The sequence below is a fragment of the Penicillium oxalicum genome, chromosome VII, assembly GCF_001723175.1.
Source record: "Penicillium oxalicum strain HP7-1 chromosome VII, whole genome shotgun sequence".
NCBI classification, from domain to species: Eukaryota; Fungi; Ascomycota; class Eurotiomycetes; order Eurotiales; family Aspergillaceae; genus Penicillium; species Penicillium oxalicum.
The window spans coordinates 693,702-709,430 of NC_064656.1; the positions used below are offsets into that span (position 1 = coordinate 693,702).

Below are 15,729 nucleotides of genomic sequence, written 5' to 3' on the forward strand. Positions count from 1 at the left end.
CTCATAAGTAATATCATGGACGAGATTCTGAACATCGAGAACACACGCTCAAGATGAATGAAACGACCACACCAGCAGGTTTCGAACATAAAGTGAGATCAAGCTGAGCTCTCGCGAGGACAAAAAGGCAAAAAGAAAGACGCTAGACCAATTTCAAGGCTCAGAGCCACGTCCTACTATTGAAAGGAGGAACTGAAATCGCCCGGACTGTTGGAATGTTGGTAGATGTGTATTGAACCCGGCGAACTCAGACACTTTATTTAGCCGAACATGTCGGCGACACCAGAAAGGTCGGGACCGTCGTTGATGTCGACGCGCTGAGCCTCCTGCTGAGTCTCCATCTCATTGGTCATGTAGCGATTTTGGATTGCAGTTCGTGCTTTGCGCCGTTCCTCCCGCGAGCCCAGAATCTTGCCTTGTTCGGCAATGCTCACACCACGAAGGGGCTCAAGGAGCTCGAGAACCAAAGCTCTTTGTTGGCGGGGAGATGTGCATCGCTGGAGAGAGATCTCCGTGTGTGAGACCTTTTCTGGAGCAATGCCTGGTAGAGAGAGGAACACGGAGCGAGGTGTTTCGCTGCAGACGCCGTATAGTACCCAGATTGAGGCGATCAGTTGGGCCAGGTCCTTTTGCATATCCACGAAATATGATTCATGAACCGAGGAGATACAGGCCTGCAGAACGTCGGTGCAAATGAACTCACGAATGGTAGCAATTGTCGGACTGTTGTGCGGGGGCGCGAAATCGGCCAGAATGGATCGCACCACCCGAGTGATAATGCTGCAGCAGCGTGTGTCGCGCATCCGTAAAGCGTGGGTACAGAAAAGCATGACAGGCTCAAAGATCTCTGGCGATGATAGGACAAAATGACGAATAGAGTCTGACAGCTCAGGTGGTGATTGTGGTGCACTAGGGTCTATTTCGGCTCGATCGGGGTCTAAGCGGATGGAATGTAAGTTTTTTGAAAGAAGCGACATTTGCTGCGCGAGTTCATTTCGACCATGTTCGATCTTCTGAACAGAAGTCCTGGAAGCGGGGCGCTTCTTACCTCCTCGTTGGGGATCGAATAGGCTCGCGACCATAATCACAGCAGCGTACGTCAATTGACGAAGAACACTTTCTGACTTCATCTCATCAGTGAGATCCCCGTCCATGCCACCGTTCTTCCGCTGCTCAATCGTTTCCCATTCAGTCGTAATCTTGCGATCGAGGCTACGGAACAAAGTGGCGAGCATTGGCGGCAAGAATTGGGCACGGTATCTGACCGGGCAATCGTCGATCAAACAACGCGAGATATTGAGGAGAACAGAGAACTGGTGCGATGAAAGGTGCTCTGCATCCTTGAAAAGCGCTTCAGACAAAGGGCCTGGCAATTCGGCAAAGCCGTAGAAATGGTCACGCATTCTGCTCATACTGAAAAGCATTGAGTAGCATGATTCTCGTACTGCGCGAATCTTCCCACGGACAGAAGATGCGAAACCTTCGAGGGTTGACCTGGAAGCAGTAATCTTGGCATAGAACTCGTCCCGACTACCTGTGGAAATACCAGCTTGCCAAAAGCGGTCCGTTAAAATGCGCTCCACCACAGCCCGTATTTCATTACTCACTGCCCAGTTGGCCGGATTGTGAAAAGCATGAGCATGGGTGAGTAACTGAACCATAGTGGGGAGGATTTGGGGAATCAGATCTTGCCACATGTCGCATGCGACCTGGTAGGCAGGGGAGGTTCTTTTCAGCTTGTCGGTCGACACGGCCAGCATAGTTTTCGTACCACGTAGAGGTAGCATCTGGAACTTTCGAGTCATCTCTTCCTGAACAACCTTTCCTTCATTATCCAGGGAGACAGAGGACCAATCTTCTAGTCTATGGGCCTGTTTTGCCTGCATATAAGATCCGACATTCTCCAGACCCAGCATGATGCAGAAGCCCTCGAATGTCGAGCTCATGCGACGGAACTCCTCGTCTTGCCATGCCTCTCGAATGGGCATCAAGAAGCTTGCCAATCGGCTGTGGCGCAGATTTGGATCCAGGCTACTGGCCCGCTGGATGATGATGAGAAGAATGGATGTCAACTCCATTTGGAGTTTGTCGTCAACGTGGTTGGCCTGTGTGATCTCTCGAATCTTGGGCTCCAGCAGATCATAGAAAGTAGAGAAGTAGTCAGCGTAGCGTATCGCTAGGCGCCGCAGCTCGTGGCTGGCTAGACCATGCAATTCCTTGACGGCCTCCGCGTAGACAGGGAATTCAGGCTGGTCAGGAAGACGCGTCATGAGGATGTGCTCAAGGACTTTGAGAGCATATGCGGGGTGGTTATCAAGTGCTTTGGAGGAAATGTCGACCACCAATTTGATGACCTTTTGCTTGATCATGGGATCCTGAGATTTCTCATTAGTGCAAATCTAGTGTGAGACGTGAGATGGGCACTACTCACATCAAATGTCCTTTGCATGAGCCTGTACGCCCAGTTCTCCACTGCATGCTCTAATTCTCTTCTTTCCTGTTCCTATTGCACGGGTCAGGGACAATTGCGCAAGGTAGCCAGAGGAATCCTTACATCTTTTTGGGGCGCCTTTCCGTGAGCCTCGATCCATTTATTGAAACCCTTTATCACGGCTTCCACGACCGCAAATTGCGCGTCTGCTCGCATCAGAGGGATCGATGACTTGCTGTAACCTCCCACTGTTGCCGATCATCAATACTGTTTCAAAGTTCGAAGTGAGCCATGAGGATTCTTACTTTGAAACGGCTCTACACCATTGTAGAGATTGTCTAGATTCTCATCGACCCGTGCCAGAATCTCGCGCACGGCCTCTTGGGCGCGTTTCTGCGTGATACTTTCGATGATCGACGAACAGTATCGACGATAATTTCCGAGGAATGCATGTCTCTCTGGAATTGTGTCAATGTCTTCGACCAAAAATTGGATAGTGGGATCCTCCGAGTCGGTAGGAAGTGACTCCCAACGTATCAAGCGTTGAGTGCAAATAGCGAGAAAGGTTGGGGTCTGATTGACAACGAATTCCATCGTGTTGATCTTCTGAATGCTCAAGAGTCTCGACCAAAGATGAAGACAGGGAATTGACACAGTCAAGCTTTGGTGCTGCATGATAGTCAACATGAAGTTGAAGAATGGGGGAAGGTCAAGACGGTGCATTGTGTCGCGCAGGAACCTCTCATCCTCGAGACATCCAGCGACATATGAAACCATCTGTAAAGAGTAATCAGCCTAGATCCTCATACAGACCACTCAATGGTTTCAGTATTGACAAACCTCAGACACTTTCTTCGAAATCAGATACTTTGGCTCATCGACATCTTCCGGCCCCACGACCGACCATTGATAAAGGTTCTGAAGGGTGTTCAGGTAGTCATTCTCGAAAATGAGACACACCAGGCCGTGAGACTCCTCATTTCCCATGTTGTTTCGACCATAGAGCGAATGCAACGCCTCAACTGCAGCCTAGAAAATCCCTTTAGACCCCATATTTAGACGCTGGAGTGTCGGCGCGCTTGCTTACCAATAACACTTGCTCATCTTGACAAGTCAATGCCCTAAAAATACTGGCTACGACTTGGCCTGCGATGACTGCCTTGTAGATTGACCAAGACAGCGCCGATCTCAAAGTCATCAGAGCCTTGACGGCCGCATCGCGTGCTTCAGACGAAGTAGACACATTTTGCACACAACTATCCAAGAACTCGCAAATTCGCACGAGCCAACCTTCTTGTCCGCATCGCTGAACCGAGTTGAGTGTCTTTTCGGCATGAATTTGTTCCACGATTGCAGCAGGAGTGAAGATCTCGACAAGGGCACGATTCAGTTCAGTTCCGCGCAGAGACGAGACCGTATCCTCACGAAAGAAGACATCCTCTGATAAGGTCTCCAATACGGAGAGCACCAGTTCATTGTGTACTAGCGACACCCCCCAGAACTTGACCAGTGCCTCATCCATATCCACCCAATCTAAGCCCCAGCTCTTCTTTGCTGCCTCTGACCAGAGCTGTGGGATCTTGTTGCGGAAATAACTTGGGTCCTCGGGACGAATGTTCTCCGCAAGTTGTAGGATCATCGATCGCAGGGCCGTGGATTCCTCCGGGTTGGTGAAGGAAAGGTGACGAAGAACGTGATCTAGTAGAGTTAGACCAAAATACCGTACAACAGCTGCATGATCTTCGCGTGAAGCCAAGAGGAATCCATTGCGAGCCGCCGCCTCATTCGCCTTCAGAGCCTCGACGAAGGACAAGGCTTCTTTCCGAAGCTCGTTCGTGGATGTAGGACTGTGGATAACTTCTAAGGCACGGATAATATCCGCCATCCCAGCCTCTGATAGATCTTCAGCCGCCATCTTGTCAACGCGATTAGTGGTTATTGGGCGGTGTTGAGCACAAAGCAACAGAAGGGTCGGAGGTTGGGAAGACGTCAAAAATGTCTCAGGCGCGTTCGGACGCCAACAGAGTGAGAGTTGCGATTGTCCTCGATGCAAATGGAATTTTTTGGAACTCTGAATAGATGCGATTGGTGTACCAGCCAATTCAATTGCTCAAGGCGTGGTGCGGTGATTGATATGGCCGTTGAACCTGTCCTTCAGATGATTTGGCAGTCGGACACAGCACCAACGGCCATTCAACTGCGGTAGTCTCGTGGGATTTAGATGGGTGTGAATGAACGTGTACGTAGGTGATCAATCGGAGCGGATGAAGGTGGAAAGCAGTTATTGTCAAGCAATCGCCCTAGCTTGTTGAACGAAGACTGTCGAAAGCCAAGCGACGCGGAAGTTTGGTGATTTGCTGGTCCGCGCTGAGGATTCTCCGCGGGCTAGGCATAACTATGGTCCTTTCCAGACACACCGCTTCTCTCTACTATTTGAAGACGATGAGAGAGACAGAATGCTCTAGATCTCCATCATCTTTCACATTTTAGGTACTCTAATTGTATCATTGAATTATCAGATGCCACTTTGTGATTACATTTTGCAACATATCTCACCCTCGCTGAATCGTTATCGATCTGTGCCTGCCCCTCTCCAATTCTGCGGCCAACACACCCACCGCCTAAGATTAGCGCGCAGGAGGCCCACAGTAGGTCTGTCTGGCGCCCACGTAAGTACTCGGTACCTATGGGATACATACCAGAGCCTTCACTATTCTGTTATGACGAGGAGTTCTATTGAAGTCGGACTCACAAATAGCAAGGCAATAAGCGAATACCATCTCGCAACTATCATAATTACTTTCATGAACTTGTCTAGTCCTGCTTTGGTTTGTCTCTCGCAAGATCGAGCCCATGCAAATCAATAACATTACCCTAATCCTTCTCTCGGGTACCTGTATCTGGTGAAATCTCACTCCCGATAAACATTGAAGTATATCCGGACCTCGGATATGGAAGCAGCTCTTCTCAAGCCGCCAAACGACCAGGGGCTACTTCTATTCGACGTAACTCTAAACCCGCCGGGTGGACCAAACATTGACCGAGGTAGGACTTAGCACTGGTAGATAACCCTTACTTACACTTGGTGATACACCGAAACTCGTTCTGTAGGTACTGTACATACCATGGCCTCCAATTACAGGCATAGATTCTGTTCTCATCGACCCACTCAAAGTAGTAGCGTGCTTAAGGTTGCCGTCTTCAGCCACATACCCGGATGAGTGAGGTTTCGAGTGGACTGTTCCAGATTTATTGATTTGGTGCTGCATCAATTCCTTCGTGTGACTGCGAAGGATATAGCAGTCACTGTGAGAACAGGTACCGGAAAGGAGTGGCATCTGTGCAGGGGACGGCTACATAGAAGACGGGCGATATTCGCCATAGAAATTGGTGTCCGCAAGACTACCCACTTCTGGCTGAGAGTACAATTTTACTTATGCGAATGATAAAGCTGATTAAAGAAGCTTGGGCCTTTCATTTGATATTTTAGCAGTCACTCGGCCGCCCAAAGGATATGGCCGGTTTTTCCTGACTCAAGAGTCCGATCCGTCCAGCTCGTGTCAATTATTTCCCCGCGTCTATGCTCTCTGCATTCAACGAGGCACCGCAAGCACCTATTTACCAGACAGTGAGTACTGATAATGAAATTAGCTGGGTACTATGCAACAAGGTAAATGTGCCGAGAACTTCTTGGTAGCTAAGCTCGGGGGCACTATACCGCGCTGCAGGTTGAATTTTCCGCAGGGGTATTTCAAGATTAGATTACCTAAAGTCTGTGCATGGAGTAGCCAATTTGAACAAACTTGACAAGGGTAAGTGGGTAAGACTAAGGCTGCATTACATGACACGACAATCCCCCTTCTCACATCTTTCCAAGTACGTTGCATCCTCACTCGACGAATCATCTACCTGCCCAGGCTTGCGCTTGACACCTTCAATCTTGATGCTTTGATCGCCCTCTGCATGCCACCATTGCAATCGAGGTACTTTGATAGATTGAATTTCCTGATAATCAATTTTCCACCTACCCCCGCTGACCGCAACAACAACCTTGCTCTCTGGGAAGTGGAACTCGGGCAGGTAGATCTCTGTTGGTGCTTCACTTGTCGTGGCAGCTTCTGCGGTTAAAGTCATCGTAAAGGTGCAATTACGAAGGTCAAAGACGTGACTTTGCAAAGAACCGCTCACGTAAATCGGACTGGGACGGATGTATGCCTCTGCAGCCCGGTATCCCTTGGGGGTCTGTGAGCTGACACTTGAGATCGACGGGCTTGTGAGGGCGCGCTTGAGGTTCCGGGGATCAACTTCTGGCTCATCGACGCTACTGTGACTCTCGGAGTAAGCCGGTGATTGGGGGTTCAGTGAGGTATAAGTGGCCTTATTTGGAAGTTCCATGTCGTCGCGAGAGTAAATCGACAAATCTTCTCCATTCCATAAGTCACCCCACTTGTGGTTGTTCTAGGAAATGGTCAGTATCACGTCCCTTAATTCTAACCCATCTTTGCACAATAAAGAAGACACCAACCTCTGTTTGATATAACCAGAGCGTAAAGCCATTGGCGGTGCTGCCTTCGAGCGCGAAATGATTTGCATCCATTGCACTTGTTTGGCTGCTGTAGTCTCCGTCGTCATAGGCCTTCTTGTTGTCCATGTCATAGGGGATACCAATCTCGGTGAAGAGTAAGGGATGATTGCCCATGTATTTCAAGCTTTCCTCCCGAAGAAATTTCAATTGATCACGAAGGCAGTTGCGAATTGCCGTTTCTCCCACCTTCACGGCGAATGCCGGGGCCCAGTACTTGCCTCGCAGAACACCAATGACATCCACATTGTAAAGCCGATTCCAATGCTTTGTCAAGAGCGTGAGGCCATCATAATAGTGGACAGCATGGACCATGTTGGGATCATCATCTTTGGTCCCCTTCAAGTCAGGGGGCACTTCCATAACAGGTGGCTGGCACAGTAGAATAGCTGCGGGCCATACGTCTCGAATAGCATCCCGATAAGCTCGATAATGATCCATGAAGTAGGAATTGGTGAATATTTCATAGGTCAGTGGCTTTCCAGTGCTTGGTACCTTCGAGAAATAATCTTTCTGGAGCAGAGTCTCCGTGCTTGGATCCCAGACACCATGCTGGGCCCATATACATTCCCCTAATTTCCAGTCAGGGTCGCGCCTCCAACCATACTTGCTATCGTCATGGTTCTTGGGCAGCCAGGCCGATTGCCCCTCTGGATCGACGAGTTTTCTGCCTGTCTTGTAGGGACCAAAGCTACCGAACGCCCAGGTCGTCTGCTCACACGCCCGGCCAGAACCGGTCAACATGGCTTGAAAGGCGGTAGGCGAGGTTCCAAGCTGAAGCTGCTGGTCGGGAGGAATCACAGAGATATCCTGGAATCCAATAAGCCCACGGTGAGGCTCATTCATGGTCTCCCAACCAATGACTACCTCATGCTCAACATCTGCAGCTTCATGGATACGAAACGCTAGATGCTTGCACGCTGCAATGAAATGAGATTGGAGATAATCTTGGATATTCATTCCATCAATGACCGCTTTAGGCGCAAAGTCACGACCTGCCCAAAAGAGTGTGAACATAGTCTGGCACACCAGGCGCGTGTAATTCGTACTCCAAATCATCTTCGGAAATTCAGCAGGATCGTCATAAGTATTGTGAACCAGCGCAGCCTCAGTGGCTTTGAATGCTCTAGGGTTCAGTCCTGCCGCATAGAGTGTCCACATAGGTGCGCCTGACCCCCCAGACAAACGCGACCACTGCCATCGTCAGCTTTGTACTCCAGTACGCAAAGCAGTTTGCCGTTCAACTCACAACATCCTGGTGGGGATCCATAAAGATATAAAATTCATACTGCTTCGCAACTCTGAGGACCTCAATCGTGAATGAGATCCATTCTTCATCATAAATACCCGGTCCAGCGTGCTCGATCGCCTCCCATGTGAAGATGTATCGTATGGCGTTGTAACCCCATCTACGTAGTCGCTTGAAATGGGTGTGTGCCTCATCCAACGAGAACGGGCGACCCACGAAGGAAACGTCATCTGCCTCAAAGAATCCTTCCGAGACGTACGAAGGCATATCCGGACTTTTCGGATACTTGGCATCTCCTGCAACATTGATGCCCCTCAAGACGATCTCTCGGTTTTGGGGATCGCGAAACACCTTCCCATCAACGTGCAGTTGCAAGAGACCCATTTTAATGTATTCACGCAAGCTGGCGAGCTCACTATCTTGGACAACAACAAGCGAGATAGAATCTGGTCTTGAAACCTCAATTTTGCCGTGGAAATATGGTAGTTCGAGAGGTTTCTTGAGCTGCCTCTACAGATCAGATGGTTGCTGAGGACTCGCTAGCTTGATGGAACCGCGAAACCCTATAGAAGAAGTTATCAGCCATTATTGACCACGGGTTGACCCTGGGCACAAACTGTACATGAGAGGAGCCGCTGATAGTGAGAATTGAGAGCAAGCTTCAGTTATGCCTTCCACGACAAGATTTAATGAGGGCGATTTCAGATCAGCCACGAGAAGAAGCAGCGTGATGGATATGCGGAGAGCAGCTGACCCCAACCCTGGCATGGCAGCCCGATAACCGATAAGCCCGCCGGCCCGTGACGTATCTGCGCTAACCGATCGACCACCAGTTCTCCAACACACCGAGAACCTCCCCACTCCCCTCAGACAGATCGCAATCGGGGATCATGTCGAGCAAGGCTGCATTGAAGGCCGTAAGAACCGCCTTGGACACCAAGGACTATGCGGCTGCTGCTGATAAAGCTAAGGCACTAGTCCAAAATGATCCCCAAAATTACCATGCGTAAGTTCTTGTCGCGTCTTTTTGTTTGATCCGCTGAGCTAATCCTGTTATCAATTCATTTTACCAGCAACGTTTTCCTTGGACTAGCGAACGACAGGTTGAATGAATTTGCTGCATCGGAACAAGCATACCTTGCTGCGACAAAAATCAAACAGAGCGATCGCACTGCTTGGCAAGGGCTGATCAATTTGTACGAAAAGCAAGGCGGGTCAAAGCTGGATGCATACCATGATGCGGTTCTGAAGCTTGGTCAAATCTTCGCAGATTGGTACGATCGTGACAAGCTCTCTCTTATATTTTAGCATGATCTAATATTACTACTTTCTAGTGACGAGAAAGAACGATGCCAGGATGTTGTCGACAAATACATCAAACTGGCTCGAAGGCAGAACGATAAAGCTCAGTACCGGAAGGCCCTCGAACTACAACTTCCGAACTCTCCGCTCTACTCTTTCCTTGAAGGCCGACTCGCCCACCCGTCCCTGACCTACCTTCGTATGATCGAAATTACCGAGTCGCTCGAGAAAGAATACATCAACCGAGAAATTGGTGAACGAAGAACACGTCTCGGTGCAACCAAAGAAAGTGTTACGATCGAGGTCAAACGTGATGCATTCCGTAAAAGCCAGCTTGAGGACCTGTATCGAGGCCTCATTGATTGGACAAATGACGACGCCGTGCGTCGCCAGTATGAAGAGAAGCTTTTGAGCCGGGCTTACGAGGAACTTGAGCTCCTCGGCACTGGAAAAAAGCCGGCCAAGAGGAAGGAAATCCTGCGTGCGGCGCAAGATATGGTCATCATCAAACATCCTTTTGAGCTTGCTTGGAATATTGTACTCGAGTGGAAAGATATTGAAGAGTACTCCGAATGGGACGTCGGTGTGCTGCGCGAGTACATTGAGTTTTTCCCCGAGAGCGGGTTGGCAAAGGTTCTCAAGGGTTTCCTTGCTACTGAACTGTCCCCTTTTCCACGGGAAGATAATGAAGCGAAAGAGGTTGCAGGCAACAAAGCCTTGGGCAAAGATGCTGAAAGTTCCGAGGCTGTCGAGGCCTTCGACGCTACAGATGCTGCCGAAGCAGGGACTGCAGACAGACTGATTCTCATGGCGGAGGGACTCGAATCAGCTCCGTCGTCTGTAATTGCTCACCGAATCATGGCCGATCTCTACTTGCTCCTCGAAGAATATGAGAGTGTCGTGGACGTTGCTCGCAAGGGCCTCCGAAACATTGCCGACTTCGTCAAACTCACCGGATGGAAGTGCCAAAATAACACGGACGCCTTAAATATCATTCTCGCGAACGCTCTCATCCCGTACCAATCGCCTCGACACCACCCGGAAGCAAAATCCATCTTCGAGACTATTCTCCAACAGAAGCCGACCTCCACTGTCTGTCTATTGGGGATCGGTCTCATCTTAAAGGTTGACCAGGATTACCAAAATGCAGCGGATTATTTGAACCGTGCGTTGGAGCGTGATCCCACGAATATCAAGATACGCGGCGAACTCTTCTGGTGTAAAGCCTTGAGTGGCGATCTGGAGAACAGTCTGTACGGTCTCCAAAGTGCTCTTGATCAATTGAACGAACAGCAACCGCAGAACAAGTCGTTCAAATCCGAGCTTCTCTACCGAATTGGTTATTGCCAATGGCAGCTTGACACTTCCACGGCTGCACGCAAAGATCGCAACGGCGCTTACGCCAGCTTCCTCGCGTCGATAAAGGCCAACATGAATTTTGCACCGGCATACACAAGCCTCGGTTTCTACTACGCAGACTACAAGAAAGACAAGACTCGAGCACGCCGATGTTTCCACAAAGCTTTCGAGTTGTCTTCTTCGGAGACTGAAGCTGCGGAGCGCCTTGCACGAGGCTTTGCTGATCAGAAGGAATGGGATCTAGTTGAGGCAGTTGCGCAAAGGGTTGTTGACTCAGGATATGCTAAGCCTGCCCCAGGCTCCAAGCGAAAGGGACATAGTTGGCCTTATGCGGCTCTGGGCACTGTCCAGATCAACCGCCAGCAGTACGCAAAGAGCATAGTTTCATTCCAAGCCGCGTTGCGGATCAGTCCGGAAGATTACCATTCCTGGGTTGGATTGGCAGAAAGCTACCACCATTCTGGCCGATACATTGCAGCCACAAAGGCGTTTGAGCATGCGCGGGAGCTTGAGTCGACTCTGTCGAAGGAGGAGAAAGATCACATTTGGTTCGCGCGGTACATGATGGCGAATGTGAGACGTGAGCTCGGCATGTATGACGACGCCATTGCCAGCTATGAAGATGTCCTGACTACACGCCCCGATGACATCGGTGTCTCTATCGCACTTTTACAAACATTGACTGAGAGCTCGTGGAAAAGTCTTGATTCGGGTCTGTTCAATGATGCGGCAGAGCTCGCCTGCAAAGCTATTCGAGTAGCCGGATCACTCGTGACTGCGGACAGCAACATTTTCAATCTCTGGAAATCAGTGGGTGATGCTTGTTCAAACATGACCTTTATCAAGAAAAAGATGAGCAAACTTTCTTTTCCGGAATGCAAGGCCTTGTTGACGTACGATTTGGATCCCGTTGCATTCGATATCATGGCAGAGGTTGATGGTGTGAGCCGGGATTGGCTTGACACAATTGACAGTGCCGGCGAGCAATCAGCCGATTTTGGTATCTTTGTGGCAATCCTAGCATACAAACGTGCCCTCTCAGTATCGAAACAAGACGCCCACGCGCAAGCCGTAGCATGGTACAACCTGGGATGGGCGGAGTACAGGGCATACCTGAGTGTGCACCGCGAACACGGAACTAAAGGCAAGAAGCCTCGGAAGTTCTTGAAGGCCTCGATGCGATGCTTTAAACGCGCCATTGAGCTTGAGGCTGGCAATTCAGAGTTCTGGAATTCGCTTGCGGTGGTGACCACCGCCATGAGTCCAAAGGTGGCTCAGCATGCTTTTGTAAGAAGCCTGCATCTGAATGACCGGAGTGCTCAAGTCTGGACAAATTTGGGTGCGCTTTATCTTCTGCACAACGACACCCAGCTTGCAAACGAGGCATTCACGCGTGCCCAGTCTACCGACCCGGATTACGCTCAAGCGTGGGTGGGTCAGGGTCTTCTCGCGCTTCTTTACGGAGATGCAAAGGAGGCGCGGGGCCTCTTTGAGCATGCCTTCGATATCTCTAATTCGTCTGCGATGTTACCCAAGCGTCAATACGCCCTCACTCTGTTCGATCATCTGCTTGGAGACTCTTCTGCATCGAACGAGGTCTCGCAGCTCATTCAACCTTTCTTTGCTCTGCAACAGCTCTGCTCGCAAAATCCATCCGATCTTCCCTTCATGCACCTTTCTGCCTTGCTGGCCGAAAGGATGGGCGAATTCTCTTGTGCCGGGTCTAATCTGGAAGTTGTTTGCCTGGCCATGGAATCGGAGTTTGAGAATACCGAATCTCCTTCCTCCTTGTCTAAATTTGCTCAAGCGAATGCAGACATGGCTCGTGTGCATCTCGCGAATCATCGTTATGCGGAAGCGGCCGAAAAAGCTGAGACTGCGCTGACATTGTCAGGTGAAGAGGACGCCGAATCATTTGACGCTGACGCGTGTCGTAAACTTCGGCTTTCGGCTCACCTCACAGCAGGTTTGGCATTCTATTTCCTCAAGTCCATGGATCAGGCCATCGATATGTTTGGAAATGCCCTCCAGGAAGCCAATAATGACCCAGACGTCGTGTGTCTTTTGGCCCAAGTGCTCTGGGCAAAGGATGGCGAAGAAGAGCGTTCTTTAGCACGACAGCAACTATTTGACTGTGTGGAAAGCCATCCTGAGCATGTCGGTGCCGTGACGCTTCTCGGGGCTATCGCCCTGCTCGACGAAGACCGGGACGCCATTGAAGCGGTCGAGGCTGGGCTTCACAACATCATTACGCGCGATGACATTGATATTCACGACCGCGCCAAAGTCGTGAAGCTGCTCGCCGCTATTTCAGCCATGGGATTCAATGACAGGGCAAACCTACCCGAAGACCTTCGCCAGATCGGCGAGGCGACTGCAGCAATCATGCTATCGCCCAGTCAGCCTCAGGGGTGGATGGAACTTTCCAAAGTTTCGGATAGCTCTTATCCAGCAGAGATTTCCATTCAACGTGCTCTCCGCAGCGTACCCCCTCACGGAAGTCTGGATGCCACCGACCTCTGCCAGGCTTACGCGCAAGCGGGCACTGCCGAGGATGGCTTCCGAGCTATCATGGTGGCTCCATGGAAAAAGGACGGCTGGGAAGAATTGAGGCATGGCTTGTCCAACGTTGGCGCGTAGTCACTCATTGTTGACCGATACTGTCCATTCTGTTGTCAGATAAGTCATTTGTAACGAATCCAGAAAAAACAGCCTTTCGCGCGTTTCGGTCCCTTCTCCATCCACTTCGTAAAGCGTAAATCGATAAACAATACCTGACACAGGCCAAGTTGCGAGGATGAGGGTTGAGATGAAAGGGGACCACCATTAAGTCACGGATGCTTTCGTAGTCTCAGGAGTTGTTCCCCATGGAATCGATCCTTTGCAGCAGTCTGGCCTTTCTCCCCTCCCTCCAGGGTTTGTCCAGACTGTCAATTTTCCCGCCCAGAATTGTACAAGACCTTGGGTCCAACAAAATCATGCCGCGTGCCACATCCACATTGCACAAAAGAAGTTTAGCACCAATAGGTAGCTTTTCCAGGGAGATGCCTTCAATGCGCTGAACCTCGATCGCAGCTACCTTCGTGCCGTTGACGTCCTGTAAAATCAGCCGATGGGGGCCATAACCACTGCTTCCAATGTTACTAGAATTCCCAGCAGTCGTGGTACTAGTCGTGCTGCCATTCTCCCTCTCTTCACCGGCACCTTCCACATTGACTGTGCGGATAATTTCCCGTCCACGGATCGCTTCGCCGCGCTCCACACGTTCAATTGCTTCGACCTGGCTCCAAAGGCTCGATCCAATATCTTCGATATCCAATACTTGGACAGGAGTCGAGCTCATGAGGCGTCTCTCTTGCACTGCAGGGTCTGATATGTCCACAGGAAAAGCGGAAGTCGCATCAGTCGCCAGAGATTCGCGGATATCCGATGCGAGCACACGGAACAAGGCCGTCTTGGAGAGTGCCGAGACGGGCACGTTACGCGGCGAAGAAGCCAAGAACGAGTTGAGCCATGTCAATGAAATGCATAACGACTTTGTGCTCATGATCTGCGCGGCAATCTGCTCTGCGTTGGCCATTTTCTCTCTTTTGATACCTCTACTTAAATGCTTGGTCTCGGTAGGTTTGGACAGACAGTCCGAAGCTCGGATAAGCGATAAGCCAGCGCAGATAAGCCCACCGCTTAACGCCGAGGCCTCGGGGTAGCAGTCAAGCTTCCTCTGCCTTTCCAAACAGCATCGACTCCGACCGTCGTAACCAGACAGGCCAGGGCATGAGTAGACTGGACAGCCTAGTGGACATACAGCCTTGAAGTCAGATACAACGCAATGTCTACAATCTCATCTCCTCGGCCGTCAATTGCCTCGTCGCGTGCTCACTCTCCGACACCCACCTCTGCCCGGCCATCTCTCGATGTGATCAACACAAGCTTCGCTGGCGGACTAAGCGCTTCATCAACGCCTACCACCGGCCGTGCAATCTCCCCGAATCCACGCCGTAATCGCTCTGCGCTTCGAGATTACTACAATTTAAAGCCCCCCGGCGTCGACTCTGCTATTCTTAGCGGGAGCAACCGATCACGGAGTGTGCCTCGAAACACCGATGCGGGGGAGATCTCGAATTCCGATACTTTAGCGTCAGGGACGGAACTGGACAATGCGGACTTTGACCCGCAGCGTTACGTCGACCATCTCCTGTCTACCTCATCCCTTTCCACGATTCTCAAAGCTGAAAACACCTTGGTGGGGGACATCCGCACCCTTGATGGAGAGCGGAAGGCTTTGGTTTACGACAATTATTCCAAGTTGATCCGTGCTGTTGAGACTATTGGGAAAATGCGAAAAAGTATGGATGAACGCGGTGCCCCCCTGACCATGACCAAGACGCTGGGCCCGGCGATTGCTTTTGTTGCGGAAACCGCAGGAGCATTGATCAAGGAAGGCGAAGAACAAAGCCGCCGGATCAGAGAGGACAAGGAAGCCGAGTCGGACAAGCCTGGTGATCCGGAAATAGAAACCGTACGGTGGGTTCTCGCTGCGCCGGAGCGTCTCGAGAAGCTCGTGGCAGATGGCAAACAAGAAGAAGCGGACGAAGACTGGATGGAAGTGAAGCACCTGCTCGACGCCTGGGGCGAGGTTCAAGGAGTCGCAGAGGTGCGCGCCGCTTGCGAGAAAGTCATGACAAAACCGAGCGATGGTTGAAGCGTTTGCGCTCTGTGTGAGCTACGCTTGACTCGCCGTTGACTCGTCTCCGACAAATTCGGCTGCTAAGACTCTGAATTACCTGGGCGGAGAATGGAGAACTC

The 15,729-nt window shown here is 50.7% G+C and overlaps 5 protein-coding genes across 5 annotated transcripts; 2 read left to right on the plus strand and 3 right to left on the minus strand.

Moving 5' to 3' along the window:
• Window positions 1–260: 260 nt before the first annotated feature.
• POX_g08768 (uncharacterized protein) lies at window positions 261–4,346 on the minus strand (the record flags this gene model as incomplete). Its single annotated transcript, XM_050117536.1, has 6 exons — window positions 261–2,375; window positions 2,432–2,503; window positions 2,555–2,679; window positions 2,737–3,208; window positions 3,272–3,460; window positions 3,519–4,346. The coding sequence occupies 6 exons, from the start codon at window positions 4,344–4,346 to the stop codon at window positions 261–263; spliced, it is 3,801 nt and encodes a 1,266-aa protein (XP_049965680.1).
• A 1,922-nt stretch (window positions 4,347–6,268) lies between these two features.
• Window positions 6,269–8,646, minus strand: POX_g08769 (putative glycosyl hydrolase; the record flags this gene model as incomplete). Its single annotated transcript, XM_050117537.1, has 3 exons — window positions 6,269–6,889; window positions 6,957–8,207; window positions 8,263–8,646. 3 exons carry the CDS (start codon window positions 8,644–8,646, stop codon window positions 6,269–6,271), a joined length of 2,256 nt encoding a protein of 751 aa, XP_049965681.1.
• A 506-nt stretch (window positions 8,647–9,152) lies between these two features.
• On the plus strand, window positions 9,153–13,563 carry POX_g08770 (uncharacterized protein; the record flags this gene model as incomplete). Its single annotated transcript, XM_050117538.1, has 3 exons — window positions 9,153–9,268; window positions 9,336–9,536; window positions 9,597–13,563. 3 exons carry the CDS (start codon window positions 9,153–9,155, stop codon window positions 13,561–13,563), a joined length of 4,284 nt encoding a protein of 1,427 aa, XP_049965682.1.
• Window positions 13,564–13,774: 211 nt separating this feature from the next.
• POX_g08771 (uncharacterized protein) lies at window positions 13,775–14,503 on the minus strand (the record flags this gene model as incomplete). Its single annotated transcript, XM_050117539.1, has 1 exon — window positions 13,775–14,503. One exon carries the CDS (start codon window positions 14,501–14,503, stop codon window positions 13,775–13,777), a length of 729 nt encoding a protein of 242 aa, XP_049965683.1.
• Window positions 14,504–14,752: 249 nt separating this feature from the next.
• POX_g08772 (uncharacterized protein) lies at window positions 14,753–15,625 on the plus strand (the record flags this gene model as incomplete). The annotated part of the gene is made up of 1 exon (XM_050117540.1): window positions 14,753–15,625. The coding sequence occupies one exon, from the start codon at window positions 14,753–14,755 to the stop codon at window positions 15,623–15,625; it is 873 nt and encodes a 290-aa protein (XP_049965684.1).
• Window positions 15,626–15,729: the final 104 nt, after the last annotated feature.